Genomic DNA, 20,883 nt, shown 5'->3' on the forward strand with positions numbered 1-20,883 from the left:
TCCAGCACTGGAAAACTCTCCTGCTGCTTTCTGTTGCAGGCAGAAGAAGGAGAACCTTTAATTTATATCAAAAGTTGACATTTCTCAGTGTGTTCTCCAGCAGCTGCATAACTTAATAATCTAGCTGTGGAGATAATTGACTCTACGTATCAGTGAAATCAAGCAGACGTGAGGAGAAAGTAATTAACCAAAGTAGAACATGATTTCACATTGTCCAGATGATTTAATGAACAAAGCAGCCATTCTGAGGCAGCTTGCTCCACAGAAGGGCATGCCAAGATGGCTCTTTTGGGCATGGCTTGCTTTGCCTGCTCTGGGAAGAATAAATCATGATACAGTATGATACAGTTGATACAGTATTAACTTACTCCCACAGGGCAGTATAGAATCATAGAATATCCCGAGTTGGAAGGGACCCACAAGGATCATTGAGTCCAACTCCTGGCACCACACAGGTCTACCCAAAAATTCAGACCTATGACTAAGAGCAAGGTCCAAAGGCTTCTTAAATTCCGACAGGTGTGGTGCCGTGACTACGTCCCTGGGGAGCCTGTTCCAGTGCGCGACAGCCCTCTCAGTGAAGAAGCTCTTCCTGATATCCAGCCTGAACCTCCCCTGTCACAGCTTGACACCATTCCCTCGGGTCCTGTCACTGGTCACTAAAGAGAACAAATCGGCGCCTGCCCCTCCCCTCCCCCTCGTGAGGAAGCTGTAGGCTGCCATGAGGTCTCCCCTCAGCCTCCTCTTTCCAGGCTGAACAGGCCGAGTGACCTCAGCCGCTCCTTGTACGTCTTCCCCTCTAGGCCCTTCACCATCCTTCTAGCCCTCCTCTGGACACTCTCCAACACTTTCACGTCCTTTTTGTACTGTGGCACCCAGAACTGCACACAGTGCTCGAGGTGAGGCCACACCAATGCAGAGTAGCCATAGGATGAATTGTATCTTATAATGTGGTTTAGCCTGCTGCTTGCTTGCTAATCCATCTCCCATGAGAGACCAGATCATTTAAAAAAAAAAAAGAAGTTTCAGGCTTGGAAGAGGCCAAAGTTTATGTAGATAAGCAGGAAAGCAAATAGGGTGCTTGAAATGTGCACTTCAAATTGTAAATCCATGCAATAGTTAATAGTCAGGGGAGTGAATATGGGAAGAAAGAGATCTTGCAATTCTTTTCTCTGTGTGTAGGTTGCATGTCCATAATAATAAGCGTTCATAATAATGAGTACAGCAATTTGATACTTGTTTGTGTGTCTTCCATTCATGAACTCATCTGAATGACACAGCTACTTGGGTGCTGTGTAGGTAATGTGGAATATGCTGGCAAATACGTGACTGCTTTCATGCTGTGCCACAGCTCCAGGGGACTGTGTCTGGCCTAGAGATCGGCACAGAGCGAAGGAAGGCCTGGAAGGGATGAGTGTGGTAGGGTGCACGGGTTTATCCAAACCACGGTGAATGTACTGGCTCAGCCGAAGAAAGCAGAAGTGTATGTGAGTGATATGCAGCTGGGTATTTGTGAGGAGTATTTGTCTCTGTAGGCAGAGCTGAGCAGAGAGTGAGCTTGTTTTTAAACTGACCCGTAGTGATCCTTAATTTACCCTTCCCATTCTCTATTGCCTACCTTCTACCAGAAGTGACACTGAAAAGCAGTGGAGCCAGAGTAGTCATCATCTGAGTGTCACAGCTTCTTAACTGGCATTGGATCTGTATGGTCAAGTATTAAACGTTCAAGGGAAGCGAGAGAGGAAGCAGGTTATTTAAGGGAAGTTGGCTATTACTGGTTCTTCTGCATTGAACCAGTTCGTGAGAAACTCATGAGGACTGAAAGCAGTGAACGACTGTTTTGGCAGAAAGCACGTTTTGCATTCAGCGTGTCTCATAACCTATCCACACGGGTTCACTTTTCTGGAATTTATCAGCCAGTCACACTACTGATTCTTCTGCTGATACAGGGAGAAAGCCAAAGGAACCTTCTAGGCCTGTAATGTGTTTGCCTTAATTAATGAAGATCACAGGGGTGATGGTCATGAAGTGTCACCTTATCTGCAAAGCCGAGTCAACAGTGGAGAAGAGGGGCAAGACGGGACTTGGCTCGGCCAGACTGACTCTGGCCCTGTGTAGAGGGAGGAAAGCTGTGACAGCTGTGCAAGGCGGCACGTCAGCTTGTTCAGAAGGGTGTTAAGCAGCAAGCAATGACACTTAGAGTCATGCGAGCTCTTCAGAGCCCGAAAACAGACTGAGAGGGAGAAGGAAAAGAAGTGACCACATATTTTATTTTTAAAAATGTAAAGCATGAACATGAATGTCAGAGAGCTGCAGGAGGAGAACTGTGAACAGACCATTTTTCCTTTCCTGTCACATTAATATTTAAAGTTTCTTAAATATTAAGTCCCCTTTCATATGTTTTCAAGTCAGCCTCAAAAGTGAAGATTTTTTGTGATGAGACATACAGCTGCAGAAAGCTCTTAACAAAGCAAAAACTCTGCTATATGCTGAAGTTGAAATACTTTCCATTTAGTTCCTGGCCTACTGCTAGGAAACGACAGGCAAAGTAATTCTTGAGGATATTGGCATTGTCAATATGTGCCACATCACTGTGGGAATAAAAATTCCTTAAGGGGAAAACTTGTGGCATGTGCATGCAATTGTTGTTCAGACAGCCTCACATCTTTAAATTGTTTCTTAGTGCTGCAAAGAACAAGTGTTTTGAGACATTATTGCAATATGTAGACCTAACTTTCTCCTCTTTTTCTTTTACACAGCTCCCATGTATCACAAGTCAGTAGTAACATGCCTGCTACAGGAGAGTAAGTGTCTCTTTTACTATTTTGTATGTACAATTTTGATGTCTTGAAGTTTTTGAAGTATTGCTGGTCTCTCATTTCTCCTTAAGGGTCATTCTTACACAAGCAAAAAAGACACTGTTTCCCAAACCAAAGCATCTGCAATGATTATAAATTACTTCCTCCTGAAAAATTCGCAGGTCCTTGGTTCTTTCTGTGCACTGTGCATGTGATGTTTTGGTTAGGCAGATCCTGCATATTTAGAGAAACTGTTCATGTTGTGCTCTTGCTCGTTTGCACCTTGTCCCGTCCCAGTGGAGAACAGGGCTTGATCCCATTACAGTAAGTGCTGTGCCAGCGATAGCAGCAGAGCTGGCTCCCCTGACAGAGCTGAAAGTTTCCATAGGCTGGTGGGTTTGCAGAGCTGATTCTTGTCAGTACATGAAACACAGACATGCTCGCCAAGTTAAACCATGCGTTTTTTTGCAGTTGCTAAGACCTTCTGACATTTTGGTAACTGCAGTCTCAGCAGAACTATAGCAATTTAGCAACAACTTTTGTAAATTCTCTGGAGAAGTCAGACAATTGTAAAGGTATACATGCTTACAGCTACTCAGTTAAAAATTAACCAGCAAATCTTGCAAATAACATTTTTAATTATGGAAAAAGCACTACAAGTTATATAGGGGCCTTGGTCAGCTGTGTTTAGAAAAACTCATTCTTCATTGCAAGAAACATGGATGGGCCAGGGAAATGTGTTTCCAAAAGATCTTTTAGGAGAAAAAAAAGTTTTTTTTTTATTTAGATTTTGTCTACAAAAAGCTCCTCTGGTTAAGGAAGAAAGGAAATATTACAAGAAAATGTGAGTACCATAATGAAGCAGATTTGATCATGTTGAAAGTTCACGTAGCCTCACAGCTTTAACTGATGGAACTGCAGAGGCTCCTATGCTGTCGCTTGTGTGGAAGATCTCTTAGTGCCAGTGGGCATGAGCTCTATCAAGAGAGAACATCAAGAAGTGACTGCAGGTGGTGGCACAATAACAGTGCAAAACCAGCATGAGCTCAGAACCAGATCCGTGTTTGGTCACTGAGTTAAACGTGTGGTTTTACAGTATGAGTTTACAGTGAGGTACTGTTTACGCGTTCTCATCCCCCTGTGAGACAGCAGTGAATCACCTTCTTGCAGATGATCCATTGCCTTACTGAACTTGGATTGCACCATCGACTTGACCAGCGTCAGCATGTTTGGGTAGCAAAAAAGGATTTTGTCAGGGCAAGGAATGTTAAAGTGGAGGGTGAAAGTTAGACACCAAAGTTGCAATAAATAAAAGCAGTTGTTTTACAGAAGGTTCAGGCAGCCTTAAAAATAAACAAAGGCAACATGAACGGGGAAAGCTCAGCTCTTCTGAGGAACCTGAACATCAGGTTATCTGAAGATTTTGGCCTAGCTCTTTGCAAATGTCTCGGACCCTAGTACATTTTATACTGTCTTGCCATTCATAATAAAACATAACCCTCCAATACCCAGCCTTTATTGTTGCAGAGAGGGAGCTCCAGAAAATCTTTGAGCTCAATTGACCTTATTTTTCGGCTTGACAGGTATTTAGAGAAGACAATCCGCTCAGCCGTGGAGCAGCATCTCTTTGATGTTCATTGCTCAGGCGGCCAGAGTTCAGAGGACTCTGAATCGGGAACATCATCAGCCTCTTCTAATGTGTCTGCCAGGCAGAGGAGGCGACATCACAAAGAGCAGGAGGAAGCCCGGAGAAACAGAGACATGTACGATCCTGATTTCTTTGTTTTGGAAAGTATATTTGATTAAGTGTACCCTAGTTATGTCTTCTATCTAGGCACTGCTTGGTAGTTCTGATATGAACAGAAGCTTTGTTGCATCAGGTAGAGCTGTGAAATGTGGAGTTTATTAGAGCTAACTGAGTGGGCCAGAGTATGATAAGAAGTCAGCTAAAGCAGTATAGTAGAGTTCTTAATGATTTTGGAATTGTTTCATTACATCATTTGTTGTTTTAGTGGAAATCCCCAAGCAATTGGCCCTAGAGTCAGTAACTTTCTGCAAGATAAAAACATTGTTTTTAGATGCTTTTCTGAATTCAAAATGAGACCAAGTTCTCCTTTCGTATGTGTAGGTATAGCTTATAATCAGGTTTATTGAGGAGCCCTGGGAGTTCATCTGAAACTAGAAATCATCCTTTTGATTAATGAGATCCTAAGATTTTTTTACCCACCATTACACAAACATTAAACGTGACTTAATAGTGATTTTCATTAAATCAAAGAGTAAAAATAATACCTATTTTTCCTTTCATACTGCTATACTTGTGGCATATCTGTGGTACAAACCACCACAGCTTTAAAAAACACATGCCCAAGACATAGCTATCTTTAGGAATTGTAACTAGAGATTTTGCAAGCCCATCATCTAATTAGTGCTTAGACATATATCTAGCTTTATACACTGTGATAATTCTTGTATAGAATGTCTGTACTTGACTGTAGTATTGGATTGCTAGGACTTCAAGGTAGTTTCTGAAATACAGATCTAGGCTCTTATTCTTTCCTGGATGCTGAATTCCACAAATCCTATTGGATCTGCACTTTCCTATACCAAGTCACTTTTGCATAGATGCATAACCTTCAGTACCTCATCTGAATACCGTAGCTATGCTATTTTCCAGAATGTGTCAGTTTAAAAAAATAATAATAATCCATAGCTACAAAATAAATTTTAAAAAAAGCATTTCCATAGCAAATGAAAATATGCTGTGATTATGGACTGGGAAATTAGCAGTTGCAAGTCACTCGAGTACCTGGCAGTAGCTCTGAAGTAGTTTTTCTTGTTTAGTAGCCCTGCTGACAGGCTTTGCAGGTAAGTAGGTCAGAGACTGGCTAGTGTACGTGTGTGGAAGCATATAGTACTGCAGGGTTTTTTTTCAACATTGCGTTACAGAGCTGCCTTTAGAGCGCTCTAGCCTATCTTGACGCAGTTGTTCACGTTCACTCCCTAAAGCATGAGCCAAGGATTTATAACGTAATGGAAGTTTTGAATGCTGGCTGGGGTTCAGATTGTTTTCCCTGGTTCCCGTAGGTCAGATTGCTGAAACTCCTGTGGGTGAATTGTCAAAATTCAGAATTCCTTTCAAAACCAGTAGTAGGTTTTTTTTTTTTTTTTTTTTTTTTTTTCCCCTCTTTGGTTGTCAGTGACTTCATCTCCTTGCCTTGTGATGGATCACAAGAGGATTTGTAATGTCACACGATGGGACTGCAGCATTAATACAGCTAGTATTAATACAAGAGTGTTCATCACAAAAACACATACATGAACTCCTAGGCTTCGCAGACTATGTGATCTACAGACTATATATAAGTAATTGGTCTGTTCAGGGGATTATAAAAACTTACAGAAAGGGAAATGGATTATCTTAGAAGTTTGATCATAGACGTATAATACAATATACAATAGATACATCTATTTTATCTCTCTTCCAGTGACCAACCCTAGAGATTTGAGATATAGAAAATCACTGGAACTTTCTCATTTTATTTTTGATCTGAACATTTTGTCATGCTGGCACTGTCCAGATACTGCAGAGTAACTGTTTTCTTATCACACTACTACAAGTTTAGAGAAATTGTGCTGCTGCCTGTGAAAGCAGGCTTTAGAGTCACACAGCACTGCATAAGGCAGCTGCACATACAGAAGTTAGTAAATGTTCCAGTGTTGATGTCAAGTGTGAGCAGTCTTTAGCCCCTGGAGGGATAGGGTTGGTAAAGAATGAGATGCATTGTGTTTCTTCTATTTCCTTAACGTAGTGATGTGTTTTGTATGTGTCTGTTCATTATTGCGCAAAGTAGAGGGAAGACTACTGAAAAGGTTGTGAAGACAAAACTGCATGCTGGTAGATCCAGCAGGATAATTGTGCAGGGAAAGATAAGCTGTATGCCAAGCTTCTGGAAAACACACACAAACCCAGCTAGCTCAAGGAGACCCAGATAGCATATCACATGATGACTTCAAGGTAGCTGTCCCATTAGCTTCCTGACACAGCAGAATAGTCTTCTGTCCTAGCAGTTGTGTTGCTGTTGCAGAGATGCATTCCCTTTTCTTATTTGGCAATTATGCAAGATAGAATCAAGCATTTGGCTGAAGCTCTTGTGTTTGAGAATGAGTAAAGAGGGCTGATTATATGGTGTCATGGACCAAAGGAGATCCTTGGACCACAGCTGTGAATCAGTTTCCTAAATTAAAAGCACATGTCTCAAAGGAAAATATGTAACATATTCTTTATAAAAATACTGCAGACAACCAGCAGCTAGTCCAGCTTCCATTTGAAGTCAATGTGATTCTCCATGAATCAAGTCCCAAATGTTGACCCTGACAGCTTTCTCACTGGAGGTGTATACACCTGGCTTTCACTCCTCAATGGGATTTACTATTTCACAGAGTACGTTGTTTGCTGTACTAGGAAGAACCAGAGATACCTGTTTCATAGGGCGTAGAAAACGTTGCCGGAACTGCGCCAGTCAGCATAATACGTTTCTCTATTGCTACCATAAATGTAGCGGGAGAGTGTTTTAAACGCTGTCGCTTTTTGTTTTAGGGAAGTCATCGACAAGGAGAACATTCCCTCTGGCTTTAGCAATCTTGAAGACTGTATTCTAACTGCTCAAGAAGTAGAAAAATTACAAGACAACTCTGGATATCTTAGTGAAAGGAATAAACCGAAACGGCAGAAATCCAGCACCAAACTTTCAGAGCTTAATGACAACCAAGACAGTCCTGTGGTAAGCTGGCATGCTGTACTGTTTGACACCTAGTATTAGGATGGGAAAAAATCTTTTTTATTTCGGTGCACATCTGGTTCCCTCTGGTAGCCACTTACAGTAAAGGCATACATGACTCTTCTGGATTGTGGGTAACACTGGATTCTGCACTCGTAACCTTTGTAAAAGGGCATCTGAGAAGCTATTTTTCCATTATTATCCTCTTACTCCTCCACAGTCATTCTTCTCTTTCCACAACTTTTTGCTTATGTCTTCTGAATTTAGAGAAATATTTTGGAAAGAGAAAAAGGATGGAATTCTTTTTCATAGTCTTTCAAAACTCTTGTGAGGAGATTGGAACCTCAGATGTAGGATCACGTGTTTATGTTGAGTTTATTATTCCTGCTAAGTTCTGAAACCGTAGGTCACAAATGACTTCTTGATAATAAGACGATAAAGGGTTTTTTATGCCTTTTTCCTACTGTCTATGTGTTACTGTCATGTTTGCAGTTTGCAAAACACTTTGGAGTGCATTGGTCTAAAAGATGATCCCTCCAGCTACCTTTTACTGGGAAGGTACCATATATGTATTGCACAGCTACTAGTAACGGTGAAAGCTGTGGGAAAAGATTAGCCTTCTGAGCTATAGAGCATCTCCTTCAGTAAACTCTATTAAGTTTGAATCTGCTCTGGGTTCCTTCTTAATGTGATGTTGTGTTGTGGCTAATTTTATTTAGGTTACAAAATTGCAATGATCTTATGCTTTACCCTGTGCAGAGATCCTAGAGAGAGGCAGATTTGGCTTCTCTTTGTGATAAAGAGATGGCAAGGTGCCAAGAATTGTAGACTGTGCTTAGATTTAGCACTCAGTATTAGTAACCTACTGATACGTGATACTTCACGAAAGAGCACAGTCTGATAGCCACACTCTCACTTTGTGCCTTTGCTTGTAGCAATGGACTTTAAGACAAATGTCAGGTGCTTATTCTCTTTTTTGTGCCTCTTCTCTGTACCTGTGTAGTGTAAAGCAGCTTAAATGGAAATTTGGCTCAGGATTTGGGCAAGGAAAGACTGTCAAAAGCTTCCATTTAAGAGTGTATGTTAGGGACCTGTAAAACTTTCATACTGTCTTAAAATGTTCTTGGAGGCAATGTCCTCAAACTTACCTGTCTCCACTGGACTTTGCTCTGCCCCTCATTTTTGGATCGTTTTTGAATTTTGGAGGGACAAAGGCTGAAAGGAACATAAAAGGAACAAACTCCACATAAAGAGCACTTTGAACAAGATGACCATCCTGTGAGTGTGGTCCTTGCTGGCTTTGCTGGAAGTGTTACAGTGGGATGTCAAATGGGAACATTGTTGTGAAACAGCTTGAGAAGGACACAGTGTTACTCTATGAAGAGCAAAGACTGCTCTTTAAGCTTTCATGAATGCATTTATTTAATATTTACATTTCAGAGGCTGCCAGGAGGATGCAGTGTGTGTGGTGGCTTAGCTTTCTTTTGGCTACGTCTTTACACTTACAAATAGTAACCCAAGCTGGACTACTTACTTGGGTATAAAAGGACGTAACCTGCATTTACTAACAGTGCTTTCTCATGTAAACAAGTTTGTGATGTTGCAGCTTCTTCCTCACCTTTTTTCTATTTTAGTCTTCCTGCTCAAAGCCTGAAAGAGTATGTAGGACAGTGTGCGGAAGCTCTCCTCTTAGCTGTCTAAATGCGTCTGACTCAAAAGCATAAGTCAGCTGTAGAGAAACTGTCAGTTCTGTTGGTTCCGAGCAAACCGACCAGGAAGCATTAAAAGCTTGTAACTGCACTTCAGAAACACAAGTAGCCAGGTATCACTAGGACTTGAAGAATCGCATCAAGCAAGGCTGGAATGTGACGAATGTCTGAATGTGATGAATGTCTGTGGCATGAGGTTTCCTGGGCCAGGCCATGAATCACACTGTGCTCTGCTCACTTCCTTCCTCTTGGTTAAGGGGGATTTGCCCAAATACCAGGGTAGAAAAGCTCCTGGTCTTGTGCCCAAAGTGGCAACTTTCAGTTTCCTAATCTCGACCTCTGGTGTCATGTGTACTTTGTTTTATTTCTTTAAGAATTGTTGCAACAGTGCACCTAACAATGACATCGAGGCAATTTTGAAGCTTATTTCCAATATGAAAAAACTCAGTACCAACCCAAACAGATGATGACATCCTTTACTTCTGCTTGCTTTTTTAATTTTTTTTGTAGATGCTGTATGATTGAGTCACAGTCAGCAGAAAGACAGTGAAACAGAAGTATTACATACAAATATAGTGTGTGTGACAGGGTTTTATTAAAAGAAAAAAGAAGTGTTCTAACTAATTCAAATTAAGGATTTGATTTTCCTGTGTATTTCACCTGCAGTAAGCTACAACGAGTGCTACTCCTTGTATGTGCAGCAAGCACGTCATACAGTTTATGTGCCCAGAGGAACAGTTCTGTGTCCCCATTCTTCAGCACCTTAAAAAAATACCAGCATAAATCAGAAAAGCACCTCTTAGCTTGCAGACCAAGAAGTCCAAGCAGGCAGAATGCTTCATTATTGACTTTGAAAACTGTTCCTGTAAGTGTGCAACCAGAGGTATAAGACCCCTATATCCATCAAAGATATATCAGAGTTTGGCTTGTCTTCACAATTCTTTCTCAGGCTCTTATCAGACAACAGCATTCATGTTGCTGTTGATAGCCAAGGCAAATTTCAGAACAGGTTGTCATCATCAGCTGAATTTCTTGCCCTCCGTTCATATTAGCAGAGCTTAACATTACCTCTGTGCATATAGCAGTCTCTTTATACTCCTAACGTCTTCTGGCTGCCTGAGAAGAGACTATGGAAGGTTTTGGCGAAGAAGGGGGAGTATTATTGAAGATAAGCATAAGGAGTGCTGCCAGGAGGATGCCGTGAATTTTGGTACCTGCTCTTACAGGACTTTTACATATCACAGAATTGTTCTCTTGCTTAGTGTATCAGTCTGTAAAATGGGAACTGTAGGGGTACTGTGCAGCATTATTCTGCCAGGCATTTTGAAGTCATATGATGAAAGAGACAAAGGAAGCAGCGAGCAGTTATTTTTATTGCAGGTTTTTTGGTTATACATATGCAACAGGCAGTAGTCTGATTGTTGTCTTGTTTCTCAAAGTCCTGTTGGATATTTCTATATTTGATCTGTTTAATGGCCTGTAGCTTGAATCTATTTCTCTCATGTATCTTACTGCTTTAATGTTTACTATATTACAGAGTATGGAAAGCTTTAGCTCATCCAGACCTATAGACAGAACAGGACCTGATGACATGGAAATTTTGTCTGAAGAAAGGTGATTTTATTTATTTTTTTTTAAATTATATGTACATTTTATTTTCCCTTTGATTGTAGCACAGCATAAGAGATCTTCCACCACAAAGTATGAGGGTGATGTTTAATTATGCTGCAGAACAGCATTACCTGCCATGTTAGCTTCAAGTTAGAACCGTATGGAGGTCCTGCTTACGTCGTGTGGGCTCTGCCCAGCACTGTATGCCACCAAGTCTCTTCTCCCAACTTATGAGGAATGGTACTGAATACACTGGTGGTTCAGGCTTGAAAAGAAGTCAGCTCTAGATGCCTGAAACTGCACACTCCACTCAGGGACTGCAGAGCAACAGATGACTGTCTCACCTGGTCTTTGGGTTGGGAGTCCAGCCTTTTGTACTTCACTATCCTGTATAGATCCACTCCACTCCCCTGATACAACACTTTCTCTCCACAACTATGTTGCTTGTTGGGAGAGGTGTATTTCTTGGATTAAAGGCACAAAATTAAATGACATCGTATTTCTCACAAATAGCTCTCGAGAAGAAGCAAAATAGGTAGCTTAGCAGCTCGAAGTGCTGCAACCCAGTGTCCCTTTATTTACTGGAATGCATCAAGTGTGCAGCATCTAAAAACCTGTGTGTGCGGGAGTCTGTTTTGTTTTTGTTACAAGACAAGGCTGTTTTTATATTTGTAATATGTTGGTTTGTGTTTTTTTTTTCTGTTTTGTAGCAAAGAAAGTGAAAGCGGTGAGGTTATTTTCAGGCACTCTCAGGTTGGTAATTTTTTTTCCGCATTTCAGTTTTGTGGGCTCTGAATTGGCTTGTTATTGAGTAGAAACAAGTAGCTAGGCATGTCGTTTTGTACTCCCAATGAAACGTTATTGCTTCCAGAGAAATAGCATTTGCTTTTTCTTTCCCTCTCCCCTCCTCTCTGTTTACATAATTTAGGGAGTCTCTTAACCATTGATGAGTCTGAAAGCATCTGCCTCAGTCCCTTCAATTCCCCCTTTCCAAAAAGAGGAGCATCACTGAAGTCAAGCGCTTTGGTTTGAATGCTACTGAGTTCCCTTACAATCATTGTGAGCAGGGTGTGTAACTGGTTATCTCCCAGGGTAGTAAGATAATCCCGTCTCTTTTGATAAATAATTTTGGTCTCTAAAATAATTTCAGTCTTTCATTTATGATTTCCCAGTGTCAGCTGTTATCTGAGGTACCTCTCCCTCAACTGTGCACCCATTTTAGAGGAGGACTGTAAAACAGATGTGGACAATGTCTGGTGTCTCTGACCATCTGGAGTTAACGGCAGGGCTGACAATATTTTTTAACTAGCCTTCTCACATTTTTGTGTGTGTGTGTGTTTGTTTTTCGGAGGAGGGATTGGCTTTTTGGTCATTGCTGGGGAGGGTTTTTTGGTTGGTTATCTTTTTTAAAGCCACTGTGCATTTATTGCCTTTGGAAGACTTTATTTCTAGCAGGTATTATTTCTGTCTAGCAGGAAAAGTAGAAGAGACCATTTGATAGTTGTTGGGCTCTGACCAGCCATGGAGTAGCTGGAGTTCATGGTACACTGAAATGTAATTTCTGCAAGGGGTGCTCAGTGCTGGCTTTGATCACTGCTCTGACTGGGCTTAGCCAGATCTCCTACTTTGCTCCCAGAGGGTCATAATCCCTGTTTTTCCTGCACTTGGCATCAGTAATTCCTGGAAGCCCGGCTCACGAGCTATTGCGTTTTCCAGAGCACAGATTCTGCAACACCTTGTTCCTCACATGCCTTCCTGCATGTGCCATGACACAGAGTACTCCCATTCAACTTTTAAATTAGTTTGGGGAGGTCTGTATGAATGTGGAAATCATGGTCTTAAAATAAACTCCTTAGGAAAAGTTTTAAAATTCAGTATGAGTTTTAACTGTGGGAGGAGACATAGTCTTAACCCAGAGATTGTATTATATAGGAATTACAGGGTCAAGAAAATGTTACATTCCTGCAGGGTAGTTTTACATTCCTTGTCCCTTATAAGCCTTTTGCTTAGGGCAGCTTAAAAACATACCTTTTGTAACAAACAAATCATTCGGAATGAGGAATGGACTCCTTACTCCTTTCTCACCCTGTCTTCAGTCTGAAGATATTAGGAAAGGTATTTGGAATTTGCTGCAGCTATTGCTTATGCAGACCTCAGGTCTCCATGTGGCAGTAAAAATACCTTGAAACACATGTCCTGAATGAATTTTCATTGTTTTTGTAGCATTCATAATCTGCCCTTGGAAGTAGCTAGGCTCCAGAATGTAGATTGTGATTTGAAAAAGAGAGGTTTCTAGTACCCACGTTTTGTTAAGGGAAGCCATCCTAACCAGGAACTGAGTGTGACTCCTGCAGCCTGAGACCATCAAGAGTTTACCACAGTGTTGCTTTTACTTTGAACATAATAACACAAAAATGTTGGTCAATTTATTAATTCTTGATTACATTCAGGTAGCGTGTACTCAGTTTGGAAACCAGAAAAACTTCTTGTACCTCCTTGTCTGGTAGCAAAGCAGAAAGAGAACTGCAGAATTTTTCCATCTGATAAGTTTGTAATCCACTTTCATTACTAAGCTCTTCTGCAGACAAGAGTATAAATTGCTGAGAGCTGAAAATAAATGAAATTACATTTAGAAATTTGCTTGAAGGTAGATTATTCTTTTCTTTGTTAACGCAGTAGAGTACTCGATTTTTAAGATTCACTAGCATTTCAACAAGTGTAGAGGAAAAATGGCATGACTTAGGATTAAGGCAGCAGAGTGACTCCATTCTTGCATCTGATTATATTATCAAGAGATGCTTAAGGGTGCTTCCTGCTTGTGGTTGTAATGGATGATCAGATGGAGGGGAAGTAAGTTTTTGTATAAAATTGATTCAAAAAATGATTTTAAAAAAAAAAAAAAACAATTCCATGTGTAACTTCCTGATCAGAATTCAAAGATCCGTTTCCATTTATTTCTATGTGCTTGAGCTACTCTTTATGCTGAATCTCCTTTGGAGAAGAGATAGTGAAAGCATCTGACCTATCCCCAGGTTATTTACATCTGTAGTTAGTAGTAACTGCAAAGCATGGCTGGAGAAGTAGTTTCTAAAAAGCGTAGCCAAGTGCCCAGTTTTAAGATTTTTGTGGTCATTCATGTAATACCTGCAATGTACCATGACTGCCAACTGCTACTGAGATAAAGTCGCTGCCCCTTTGGTTATAAGAAATGATGGTACATCTTTACCTAAAGCACAGTAATTCTTCCTTGATTTTCGTCCTGGAGGTTGACAACTGATAGCATCAGGAAATCATTTAGAAAATAAGTGTGATATACAGAACACTGAATTATCTACCAATCTATGGATTTTGAGTGTTAATGCAAAGAAGATTAAATATTTGCCTTCTTGTGTCTCCCTGGGTTTACACCACCATTGTTCTTCAGAACACCTAATGATTTATTCATTATATTAGAGACTGCATCAGTGAGCAAGTGAGCAAAGAAGGGACAGTAAGTGCTGCAGGCACAGCACAGGCCTGTTCTTAAACAGTCTTTAAATATGTCCAACAACTGAAGTGACTTTAGAAGGAAGAAGACATGGATATAATCTTCCTAGTGTACCTGTAATGGAAATGTGTACACATCCGGAAAAACGTTCTTATATCTGCTAAATATATTTTTTAAGAGTCTTGGTAAGTTAGCAGATTATACACTCTAAATTTTTAGGAAGACATTTCATTAGTATCAGTGATGGTGACAAGACAGTATTTTGAGGTTGGTCCTTTTGAAATCGTTAAATTGTTAAAATTTAGGTAAGCTCTTCACACTTCTTAGGTGCTATTCTTAATAACATCATTTTGAAATTTATTACTTGATTTCTTTCATGCTTAAAATACTGTGCTGGCAACTTAAGTGCCGTTTATAAACTGGTACAGTTTGTTCTTTAGCAAGTGCAAAAGACTGCCTGTTTCTGGCCACTGGCCACTCTTTCTGTTTATAATGTACACCGACTATTTAGATCCTGGCAGGAAGAGGGGAAAAAAAAAAAAAAAAGGGACTTTAAAGAAATATTTAAGTCCTCCCAGCCTGGAAGCAGCTTAAAAAATGTTGAATGGTGAATTAGCATTTTTCCATGTACAGCTCACACAATAAACACATTTGTAATCAGATTTATCGTCAAGCTCTACGAGTTATTAGTGCTTGGCAAACTGTCAGTTAGGGTTTCCTTTTGTTATAATGTTTTAAAAAGGTGATCTATTGAAAAAAAAGAGGAAAGAAACTTTATACAAATACAACGCAAAACACTGTTTACTAATACCAGGGTGTTCATCATCAGGCTTTTGATGGGATTGTATCCAAATAAACACATTCCTTCATACGATGTGTGAATTGAGCAGTTTTTTCCTCTCTGCATGAAGCTTGCTTGTTTGTCTCAGCTCAGAGAAAAAACAAATGAAAAGAAACACACTGGTTTTATGGAAATTTAAAAAATGAAACATGCCTTACTGGCATGTATTAAGAATATTGATTTGGTAGAGTTTGGCCATGGGTATAAAAGAAAAATATGTCCAAATGTAGTTATTTTATTTAGATGCATTTTCTTCACACATAAGCATAAGCAGTTTGTAACTAGATTATCAAAATACCTATGGGGGAAAAATTTGCATGTTGCTTACCTGCTAGACTATGTTTCAGAGAGTTATGCCTGAACCATTCTTACCATGATCAAATACTTTACGTAAAAATGTAATGCCATCCGTTTGGCTGGCTCTGTCTGTTGGGTGTATACATGTCACGCTACGTGTTTGTGCATATGTGCATTGTGCATTATGCTTCCTGTTCCCCGCAGCCCTCCGTGAGCCATTAGGACTCATTTGTTTTGCTGTGACAAAGCTGCTTGTGTCACACAGCACTGTTCTAGGCACTGTGTACCTGGGGTGTGCGAACGGCCACGATCTCTGCATAAAAGCACAGCACACGTGGTATGTGCGGGATGAATAGTGGAGGGCCAAACAGCAGTTGCTTCTAGGTAGCACTAAACCATGAATCATTTACTTGACAGCAATTCTGCCTGTTTTTTTCTTAAGTCATTGGATGCTTGTGTGAATTTTTTGGCAGTTTCCCAGAGTCCACACTGCTTCCAGCTGAGATGCCAAACCCCACTGCCGTTTGGATTTGCGCAACACTGCTTTAATACCCAGAGCTCCTCCATAAATAGTTCTGCTCTCCCCACGCCCAGCTAGAAAACAACCACAGGAAATCAGGGAATGTGCAGCCAGCACAGCTTAGCTGGCACTAATTGATCTGAGCCAGCACAGCCTGCATGAGGGCAGTCGTGTACGTAGCCTGCACGTCTTGCTGTCTGGGGCTGCTGCCTCAGGAGCCCCGGTGCTTGCTTTTTAGAAGACACCATATTGCCACAGCCTTGCAGCAGCATTTTTGTTGTTGTTCCAAGGAGTTGCACTCCTGTAGGAGCTCTACGCAGCCTTCCCCTCCCTCTCCCTGCCTTCCTCCCTCCCTTTTCATCCCAATCGATTAGCGGAGGCTTTTTCAGCTGCATGCCGTTGTCAGGGCAGACAGTCTTGGGAACTTGCTGTGGCTTTCTAAAGAATTTAACATTCAAGGAAAGCGGATAGACAAATGTTTTTACTGGTGTGAATCAGCAATTAATGCGTAGAGTTCACCAAACAGGGGATTTAGATTTGGAGCTGAACACATCAGGGTCTTTTTATTTGGATCTTTTATGTTAAAGGCGTGAACTTACTGCCTCTGTGACAGCAGGGTTTTTTTTTTCCCTCTTCTTTGTCCTGAAACATTTTTTTTTCTCTTGTGGGTGTTTGGGGAATATAGCAGACTTCAAATATGAAGATTCAAGAGCATCCAAGCATTCCTGAAAACAAGTTGCAAAGAAATCAAGATGCTGATGATCAGGAAAACAGCTTTGTGTCGGAAGTGCCTCGGCTGGATTTGACAGCACTGTGCGATGACAACAACTGGGAAGGTAGGATTTGTGTGATGTGATGGCTGTTCATATGAGTAAAAAGAGAGAGGGAAACCTGAGTGGGCTGGATATATCTTTATGTGCTCATGTTCCCTTGCCAAAAACAACAGGAAAATAGTTTTGTCCTGAATATGGAATTGAAAGTTTGGAGAAACTAGCAGTGAAATTCTGGATGGGTACCAATTCTAGTTGTTACTTAGAGAAAGAAAATAAATAGTTTTATTATTGAAGTTGCTTTAATATGTGCTTTAATGATGCTGTATGTCCCTGTGTGCTTCAAGATGACATTTATTGGTGGCTGGTTACTTGACTGCTAAGCTAGAGTACTCTACACTTCAAAGAAACTGGTTATTTCACAGTCTGAAAGGAAGTTCCTTCTTTCTCCATTTTCTTCCACTTCATTTTAATCTTTATTTCCAAATAATGCATGTGATCTGAAAACTACAGCTGGAAAAAAAGCTATCTAGTACTCTGTATCTTGATGACTCTTATGAACAACTTTGTTTTGATGTATGCTGTGAAAAAATTCTGATCACGAGCTCAAAGGGCAATGCTTAATTGCTTATGGTTAAAGTTATTTTAATATTGTTTCTTGGCACTCATCTCCAGAGTGTATGCTTGCTTGGCTGTTTGCAGTGACTTAGTTAAGAGTGTGAAATATGGGTTCAACTGCATGGGTATCATGAACATCCATTTCATTTGAAATAAAGAGGAATTGAAGGTGTCCAGCACCTCTGGGATCAACCCCTTTTTCAGTTACTGGGTATGGCTCTCTCCTGTGTACAAGCAAGAATTGTTATGCTAGTTTGTGCTTTAGGACTAAAAGAGAGGCTTTGATGGGGATGAAATAGGAAGGTGCAAGCAATGCATTTTAATAATCAAAGCAAGAGAGGGGAAAAAATTGTATCTGTCATTTACTAATCTAAAAAAAAAAAAATCTCTGAGGAACACTGGGAAGTTAAGTTCTCTGTTCCTGTCTCCACAGTGTACGTGACCTGGTATATTTTGCCTTTCTGTCTAGTTATGACACCTTGGGTATGAGTAAAGAAAACCCACAGCTGTGGCTGCTCTTGATTCAGCTAAGCAACTAGTCACCACGGACGGAAGAGAATTTCTCCACTTGCTTGTTAGGGGGGGGATCCCCTGGATGATATCACCAGGGGTGCAGCACGGCTGATCAAAGCCCTGTGGATGGGCTCCCAGGAGGCTGTGGCTGCCTTGTATGTTTGCTGAGACACTAATCAGCACTGCCCCTTGGGGTCTCAAGCCAGGGTGAGCACAGTTGTGTTCCCAGAGGTGATGTGTGGCTTCAGCCGTCACGTGAACCTTTGGAAATAAAGACTCTTTCTTTTTCCTTTTTTCTTCCTGGTACATGCCTGTAACTACCAGTGTTATTAATGGGAGTCATAATGGATGTATGAAGGAGAGAATACAACTCCCTTCTGTTTGCCAGAGGCTTTCCCATTATATGAAATACATTGCACCTTGGTACAAACCCCTCTTCATAGGCATGTTCTTATGTTTGGCTTCCAGCTTTCTTGCACTGCAAATATGAAACAGGATTATGAGCGCCTATGGTTGTGTTTGAAGAGTGCTTCTTTCAGATTCTTCCTTTATCCATTCTGCTCAAATGTATTTCACAAGAGGAAGAGGTGGGCAGTTGCAAAAGAACCAGCTGTCTAGGGTGAGAGAGATGTCTTCTTCTAAAACACTTGCCTACCAGAATCACCATTTTGTTGGTCCAGGTTAAAGAGCAGCAAAACAGTGACTGCTGCGTCTGAGCAAGGGGAGACAGAATCTTTCCTAGCTGAGGATCTGAAATGAAGCTTGCAGAAGCCAGAACAGGTTAGATGTTAGCCTCAATTTTGAGATCACTTCTACAGCTAGTGGCAGAGACTGTTAGTGAGACTGGTTTTGCAATGCAGGGTTGTACCACTCATCCACAGCTCCAGGGGTCGGGGTATCTTCCGTTCCCCTGCCAACCTGTGTCACTCAAACCTTTGCACGTGTCATCAGGGTCCATGTTGCATCTCTGGTGCTATCCCCAGTGAAAATGGTAAAGATTGTGCCTTCAAATGTGGTGATGATAAGTTATTTATTGCTTTGCTCTAGTAAATTACACTGGTCCGTCTATCAGGAAATCAATTACCCGTTCCCCCAGGACATCACTGAGCTAACTTCTGGGGGCAGGGTCCTCTGTATCATTACTGCAGGAGACGTAGACCATGCAGTGACCAGTGCAGCTGCTGGGCCCTTCACAAGTGGCTGTTGAGAACCATGGCAAATTGAGGGGTTGCCATCAGCTGTAGCCATCACTACCTCCAGTCACTTGTTAAGAAAGGGCCATGGAAAATGGACACAAAATTATAAAAAACAACCTTGTCCACTGACTAGCTTTTATTCGTCACTCAGGCAGACTCTATATCATGTTACAACGAGAGCTGTCATAAAAAAAACACTTATTCAGGGACACAGTACTGTGATAACAGCTGCCGGTTGAGCTTGCAGAGCCACCTGCCTTTTATGTTATTCTAGAAATAATTATTACCTTTTTTTTTTTTTTGAGGTTCACTCCATAGTCAGATCTGTTCACAAGAGAAGAGATTTGCTATGCTTCTACAGGATATGTTCCCCTTACGTAAAGCTGAGGACAGAAAAATTTGCTTCCTGCTTCCTCAAATGCATGGGCTCACATTGCCACACGCAGAGTGAAGCAGTAGCAACCTGACCCACCTCTTGCACTGACCTTCTGCGTCAGCCTTGCCTGCTGCTATGTATGGGGGTTTATGTACTGTAATCCTAAGGTATGATGTAGCTCACAAGGTATAAAGAGCATCGCAGCCACGTTCAAGTGCTACACACACTTAGCCTAGGTGTATTTCCAATGATCTGAGAGAAGGATTTTACTAGTGTGCGTTCAGCAGATGCAAATCAAATAGTTTTTGTTCTCAGGGTGGATGTGAACTGAGCTGTCTCCATAATAGGCGCAAAAGTGAAGCGCATGCCAGAGGCATTTTGTGAGCAGTCACCTTGACCTAGCAGCTCACCTCTCCCGCTGCCAAATGGAGGCTGAACCGGGTTGTCTGACTGCTAGCCTGCCGACTGAGCCAGTCTGACAGCTTGCAAGTGTTTCCAGAGCTACTTCCGTAGCAAAGGTTTTAATTGTCGTAGGTTGTGATTGAATCAAATACAGTGAGTGGGAAGGACACAATGTTCTCTTAGAGTCCAATGCTATTGTGTAGAATTCTTACCAAATGTTACTAATTCAAGCACAGATTTTGTTATCCTATCCCCAAGGAAAATCTGGAAGTATGTTGCTCTTCAGAAAAGTGACTGGCCCTGTCGGGAGCTTGGAGCTGAACAGACAGTTCAGTAAATTGATATGGTGTGTGTGATTGCTGCCTTCATCACCTAATGACTGACATTTAAAAAAAAACAAACAAAAAAAACATTTCTATAGATGAAATTTCCATCAGTCTGCAGAGTCAAGAACTTACGAAAAAATAAGCAGATGTTTTTCTTCTATTTTATTTTATAAGAATAGAAGCTGAAGTTTTAGATGAATAAGTATTCTCTTCAGTGTTGAGAACCCAAGTGTTGCAGCACTGAGACCCTGAGGGTGAAGCTGATCTACAGATAGTTTGGGGACTGACTTAACTGATGCTTTCCCATAGAAATAAAAACAGAGTAACGAGAAGGAAAAGAGTATAGCAACAGCTAAGGACACTTTGGAATGGCTGACATATTTGTTGAAAGATTAGCTGGTTGTGGGATTTTGAGAGGAGTGAAGCACCGCTGAAGGTCTGCAAGCTCAATACCAGTATATTTCACTTCTGTGACAACTTAGAAAAGGCATACCTAAAAGAAATGCAGTAAGAGTCTACATAAGAAAGAGAAAATTCTCTGTGCTGGCACAGCCTTGATGGTTATATATTCCCCAAATTATTTAAGTTTTTCATTAAATGTTTTTGTTATGGAAAAATTAAGAAAATAAAGTACATAG

At 41.0% G+C, this 20,883-nt stretch overlaps 1 protein-coding gene across 11 annotated transcripts in view; it reads left to right on the top strand.

The window, feature by feature from the left end:
* Positions 1-20,883, top strand: part of FAM13A (family with sequence similarity 13 member A) — a 135,236-nt gene that overhangs the window by 87,227 nt on the left and 27,126 nt on the right. For 6 of the 11 annotated variants that reach the window (XM_040555919.1, XM_040555922.1, XM_040555921.1 and 3 more), the window contains 6 exons: positions 2,760-2,804; positions 4,382-4,561; positions 7,399-7,582; positions 10,826-10,902; positions 11,610-11,652; positions 16,730-16,880. In XM_040555919.1, the coding sequence (XP_040411853.1) occupies positions 2,760-2,804; positions 4,382-4,561; positions 7,399-7,582; positions 10,826-10,902; positions 11,610-11,652; positions 16,730-16,880 (680 nt within the window). The remainder of the gene's footprint in view (positions 1-2,759; positions 2,805-4,381; positions 4,562-7,398; positions 7,583-10,825; positions 10,903-11,609; positions 11,653-16,729; positions 16,881-20,883) is intronic. The other 5 variants (XM_040555920.1, XM_040555928.1, XM_040555924.1 and 2 more) reach the window with 4 other exon arrangements.

Source organism: Cygnus olor, chromosome 4 (genome assembly GCF_009769625.2).
Source record: "Cygnus olor isolate bCygOlo1 chromosome 4, bCygOlo1.pri.v2, whole genome shotgun sequence".
Taxonomy (NCBI): domain Eukaryota; kingdom Metazoa; phylum Chordata; class Aves; order Anseriformes; family Anatidae; genus Cygnus; species Cygnus olor.